Below are 6,228 nucleotides of genomic sequence, written 5' to 3'. Positions count from 1 at the left end.
CCCCGGCGGAGAGGCGGCCGGGGTCGCCTAGCGGGGTGGGGGGCCGGGGACCCCCGCGGCTGAGGCTCGCGGCCCCTGGCAGCGCGGGGGCACCCCTGACGGGCGGCGGCCGCTGCCCCCGCCCCGCCCCCGGGCGCCCCCTCCTCGTTCCTGCCCTCTCCCAGCCGCCCCTGCACCCCGTCCTTCGCCAGCTCGGGCCCTGAGCCTCCCCGGTGCGCCCCCCCCCGGCCCTGGAAGAGGCGTGAGGAGGGTGGGGGGCTCTTCACCTCTCTCTGGACCCCAGGACCTCCTTTGGCTCCCTGCGCTTTAGGAGTGGTCCAGCCTCAGCCGCAAACCTCAGATCCAGAGCTCGGACGCAACCTCACACCTGGTCGGCTAGTCCGACCTCATTTTACAGATGAGGAAACTGAGGCACGCAGTTCGGCGGCCATCCCACTGTCCCCTGCCGCTTCAGCCGTGGCCTCCTCGGCCCCCTTGGGCGACGGCGTAGCTCTAAATGAGAGCGACGGTGACAGGAGAGCGTAGACTCAGAAGTTGGACTTCCAAGACGTGGGGGGGGGGGGAGGGAAGCAAGGCTACAGGTAGGGAGGTGAGGCGGGCAGGGCGGACACCTGGATGCTGCGGGGAGCGCAGGGCGAAGATGGAGGCGCCTCTGCTTCTCCCCACAGTTCTCTGTTCCCGTTCAGCCAGACCTCATTTGCTCTTTTCTTGGCAAGGATCCTGGAGTCATTTGTCATTTCCTTCTCCCGTTCATTTGACAGATGAGGAAACTGAGGCAAACAGGGTGAAGTGACTCGTCCAGAGTTACACGGCTAGCAAGTATCTCCGGTCAGATTTGAACGGAACCCCTTCTCATCTCCAGGCAGCCCCACCTCTGGGAGAGGAGACGTGCCTGGATCCCTCCTGCGATCTCGAATGAGCATTTCTCTGAGGTGCTTCAGTTTCCCCAGTTGTCAGATGTCGAGAGGGGGCTCTAGGAGAGCCAAGGTCCCTTCCCGACCCCTCATTGGAACTGTCCTGGGCTCCCCCAGAAGTCAATCAATGTGCCATTTGATGAGGATTCTGCCCCAGTCGAAGTCCCCCTCCCGGAGCAAGCCTTGGAAGCACGTGACTGAACCCGGAGGTTGCTTACTGGTCTTTGAAAGAGGTGGGGTGAAGGGGCCGATCCTGCCCACTCCTGGGAAGGTACAGCATCCATGCCCAGAGAGCAGGGCACGCCTTCCAGACCGACGATGAGCGGCTGGCGAGGCTCCGGCTCAGGGCTGGTCACCACGGGCTTGCCTCTTGAGGCAATGGGACATTTCAGTTCTTTGTGACTCGCATCATGCTGGACTGATCCCAGTCAGGACTAAGTTTTCCTCGGGGGACCCCAAGGACCCCAGGAAGGCCCACCCACTTCTAACAGGACAGCTCCACTCTCCGCTCAAAACCCCAAGGCACAGAAGGGGAGAGGAGCCCCAGTTTTTAAGGTTTTTGCAAGGCAATGGGGTTAAGTGGCTTGCCCAAGGCCACACAGTGTCTGAGGCCCCTCACGTCCTCCTGACTCCAGGGCCGGTGCTCTATCCACTGCACCACCTAGCCGCCCCAAGAGGAGCCACTTTTGAGTTGGATTCCACAACTCTACAAGGGTGGCAGCCCAAAGGACCGCCACCAGAGAGAAACCCAAAAGGATTTGGGGGGTAAAAATAACTCTGCCAATATCTAACTGTAAAAGGAAGGGACTAGGTTCCAGGTCCCAAGGTGGCTTGGATGCCAGTTAAGGGACTTTAATGGAAACCATCTGAACATGGCCGACACAGGCCAAATTTCAACCCGGAGTCCTGGGTATAAATAGAATAACTAACAGTGGGAAGTGGCCGTACACAACTCTTCACGTAATCGAATGTGACATTTATAAGTCAGACACTTCTTCCCCTTTCATGAGTCACAGGTAATTCAGTCACATGGAGACACTGGCCCCATTACATTGTGCCTCGGGACATGAGATAGCCAGGGTCACCATGGTTTACTCCAGTTCCCAGCAAGAGACTCCCTGACCCGGCAGCCCCAGGAGGAGTCTGGCCCAGCTACCTGCCCCAGTCTTTTCTTTCACTGTCATTCATCTCCTCTGATCATGGAGGACTGGGCAAACTTTAGATGGGAAGAGATGTGGCCCTCTCTTCCCCAGAAAGATTGATTTTTCCAAGGCCTAATGGGAGCTTAGGGTTCACAGGTTGTCTTTGCAGATGCTTCCAGAGCAGACATTTCCAGGTGTCATTTACTGCCGGGCTGTGGTCTTGACTTCATAGATCTTAAGCTCGGGTGGTTCACCTTGGGTGCCTCAGATAACTTGGCAGAGCAGCTATCTTCCACACCTGGGACGTCTCCATGTTGGGAGGCTGCGGATAGGGTGGGGGTTGTTTACAGATTGGGTTCAGACTGAGAAAAGAACTAAGTTGAGGTCAAAGGAGTTGTTCCTAGAAAGGAACAGATCTGTTTGAATATGCAAGAATTGGTTTGGAAAGTTGAGGCAGCTCTGTGACCTTGGGCAAGTCCCCATTGCCTTGCAAAAACTAAAAAACAAAAGTTGAAGGAAAAAACCCCCAAACATTTGAGGGAAGAGATTTGGTGTTGGTCATGCAGAGAGATGGACCACTTGACTGCTTCATTGGGTAATGCTGAAGGGCTATGGGACCTAGAGAAAGGATCCTGTGAGGAAGGGTCTATGGGAGCATGTTGGCAGAGGGTGAGTTCTTCTGTTTGGCATCAAAACCATGCATCGTCCAGTCCTCTTCCTGTCTTCTTACACCCCACTCCCCAATGCAGTAACACTGTGTTGTTCTTCAGTCATTTCTACAGTTGTGTCTGACTGTGACCCCATTTGGAATTTTCTTGGCAAAGATACTGGAGTGATTTGCCATTTCCTTCTCCAACTCATCTGATAGATGAGAAAACTGAAGCAAACAGGGTCAAGTGACTTGCCCAGGGTTACTTCACTGGAAAGTGTATCAGGCTGGATTTGAACTCTCGACTTCCTGACTCCAGGCTAGCTATCCATACGTAGCTGACTCCTGACCTCACCTTTTCACTGGCTGTCCCCATCCTTGCCTGGAATTCTCTGCCTTCTCATCTCCCCTGGCTTTAGTCCTAGCTAAAATCCCACCTTCAGATAGCCTCTCCTGATCCCCCTCAAAAACTAGCGCCTTCCTCCGCCGAGTTTGTCTTCCCCCATCAGACTGGGAGACCCTCGAAGGCAGAAATGTTTTACATGGCACCCACCGCTGTTGGACAGAATAGCCTTGTGGTGGGGAGGTCAGTTCTGATGCCCCAGAAACAGGGATAAGACAGGAGACAACTCCAGTTGTCTTTTGGAGGAGAGGTTGGATGGGTGACCTCTGTGGATGGCTTACCCACCACTTTTGTGGGTGCAGGATGTCATCCCATGACCACCATCTTTAAGCACTCCTTCTGGGTCTCGACTCCAGGCCTCAGGATTAGGGTTAGTCTTCTTTAGAGATTCTGACATCTAATTCAACTAGTGAGACCTTTAAAAGTACCTACTGTGGGTTAGGCAGATATCTTTTCTGCCTCTGGAACCCCGTCTTTCTAGGTCCCCAAGGGAACCAGTGAATCGGAAGGAAGGAAGTGTCTGTGGTTGTTTACAGCCAGCCAGGTAGAGGCTTCCTTTGGAGAGATAACCCCCTCTCGTTTTTAGAGCAGGAAGCTCTTTTTCCTTCTTTTGGCAGTTACTTTGAAAGGTGTGATGCTCTTCTCTGCACTGAGCCTTGTTGGAGGGCCAGCTTTCTGGCTCAGAGTGGAACTGGGGGTCCCCACAATGGCTACCCGACTTTTCTCAAAGCAGAGTTGGGTGGCCAATAGTTATGGGGAGGGAGAGTTAGGATGAATGGAATCTCAGATTCCAGAAAGCAATCTGACTAGAATCTTATGACAGAAGTCTTGTCTCTCCTATTTACAAATAGCCAATTAGAAGGTCAAGCCACCTTGACTTGGGCTTTACTGGGAAATCAAGCGGAGATGGGGCAGGTTGGAGAGAGGCAATATCTCCCTGGGCCTAGAGTGGCTTTTCAGGGGTAGGGAGGCCACTGTCTGAGGCTGGGCCGAGGAGAAATGTTCAGGCACCCATCCAAATGTAGGTGCATAGGAGAGAGGGAAGCATATCTATCATTCCCCTACCAAGAATTTTTCAAGTATTACTTAGGGTGTCAGTACCGCCTGTTGGTGATGAGTCTTCAAATTCACACTGTTCCCATCACAACAGAAACCCCTGGAGTGGAGTTGTAGGCCAGTGTTGATCACTGGACTTCATGGATAACCTTACTGTGGCCCTCATGCATGGGCACCTGCACAGAGAGGAGTCCAATAACCTGCGCACCTTCCACCCAGAGCCCACGTATTCCCTCTTGAAGCAAAGATCACCAGCCAGAATGATTAGCTCCAGCCACAATAGCTTTATTAATATCACTGTATTCTTTATATAACTTATAATGGGCACAGTAGGATTTTCTTAGTTTTTCAATAGAAGTCAGACAGTTGGGAATAATACTGTATAGCATTTATACTGGAGTAATATAAATAAGCTTTGGTGTATACATTTTCAGAATATACTGTAGGTTAACACCGCATTACAAATACTTCACAGAACACCAGTTTTTAACGTGAATAGGATTTTTTTGGCCAAGTGAATTACTTCTAAGTGAACAAACAGATTTCTCCCCAGCTGCATCTTCCTGGGTTGCTGAGGCTCAAGTAGAAGGTCACTTCTACGGGGTGGTATCCATCTGAGCCTGCCGCTTGGCTTTCATCTGCAGGTATCTGCTTTTGCCCTCTTCAAAACGCCGTTTTTCCTCTTCAGTTTCTACCTGTTGACCATAAAAATGGGGATGAGTCAGAACAGAAACACCTTTTTCTTCCCAATTAGGCAAACATGTATTTTCTGCTTTCCGTCTCCATCCTGCCCTGTCCCCCCACCACAACATAAACTTTCAAACTAAGTTAATCAAACAAAACAAAATTCCCCATTTCCCCACTGTCCAGAGAGAGACGATGCTTTGTGTCCTCGAGTCCTCTGGAGCTATGGTCACGGCATGATCAGTCCATGATCTGCCATCCTCTGCCATGACCCCTCACCTCTTTCCTGGGCCACTCTTTTTTTCTCCATCTTGATCCCTTGATGAACATATTCAACTTAACACTGTCCTCTTCTCTGGAGCTGTAAGTGACTTACACTGCTGACTGACCCTGCCAAGCCTCGGGCTTGGATCAGTCCCACTTTTGTTCCTACACAAGTGCTGTCAAATGAAGGTGGAGAAAATCACACAACTGTTCTGAGTGGGTCCAGCACAACACTGCCATATAACCTCACACTTGGGCCCTCACTGCTGCTCAGCAATCCTCCCTCACTCTTCCCCCCCTCCACAGGGGCTCCTCCGGGCCTTTTCATCCCTCCTCAAATCTCCCATGACTCTCTTCCTCCCATGCCTCATATCATAAAGAAGCAATTAAGACCATTTGCCTGTGAATTCCCTCTTCTCCCCTCTTCATCCTTGCCTCACTCTTCTTCTCTCTAGGTTTCTGAATCCCCCATGCCTCCTGATTCTTCTCCTACCTATCTGACTATTCCTCTATTTCCTTTGTTGGATTGTCATTCAGATCATGTCCTCTAATTGGGGCTGCCCCCACAGGTTCTGTCCTGGTCCTCTTCTCCCTCTTGTTACTACTCCATTTGGTGATCTCATCACCATTCTCATGCTGATGATTCTCAAGATCAATATATATCCAGCTCTAACCTCTCTATTTGACCTCCACATTCATCTGTACCTGCCTTTCAGATATCCTGAATTGGATGCAGGTATTTCAAATTCAACATGCCCCAAATTGAACTCATTATTCTTCTCCCTAAACCCTACCCCTCACAAATTTTCTCCTGTTATACCATTCTCCCAGTCACTAGGCTCTCATTTCACTAATCAGTCTTTCACCCCCCCCCCATGTCCAATATGCCACCTTCTCTCCTCTGGTGTGGGTCCCCATCACCTCATTACTATAATAGCTGCTAGTTCATCTACCTGCCTTGAGTCTCTCTTCACTCCAAACAATCCCCCACTTAGCCACCCAAGTGATCTTCCTAAAGATGTTCAAGTAAAGTTGTGATCATGTCCTTCCTGTACTCAATAAACTTCAGTGGTCCCCTCTCAAATACAAATCCTTCATAACCTGGCCCCTCCCACC

General features: G+C 51.2%; 1 protein-coding gene across 5 annotated transcripts in view; it reads right to left on the bottom strand.

Moving 5' to 3' along the window:
- Positions 1–4,425: 4,425 nt before the first annotated feature.
- The window catches only part of ACOT7 (acyl-CoA thioesterase 7), a 160,005-nt gene continuing 158,202 nt past the window's right edge, over positions 4,426–6,228 (bottom strand). For all 5 annotated transcript variants that reach the window (XM_074218600.1, XM_074218601.1, XM_074218597.1 and 2 more), the window contains one exon: positions 4,426–4,859. In XM_074218600.1, the coding sequence (XP_074074701.1) occupies positions 4,761–4,859 (99 nt within the window). In that variant the 3' untranslated portion in view covers positions 4,426–4,760. The remainder of the gene's footprint in view (positions 4,860–6,228) is intronic.

Source organism: Macrotis lagotis, chromosome 1 (assembly GCF_037893015.1).
Source record: "Macrotis lagotis isolate mMagLag1 chromosome 1, bilby.v1.9.chrom.fasta, whole genome shotgun sequence".
Taxonomy (NCBI): Eukaryota; Metazoa; Chordata; class Mammalia; order Peramelemorphia; family Peramelidae; genus Macrotis; species Macrotis lagotis.
This window is presented reverse-complemented; position numbering and strand designations above follow the sequence as displayed.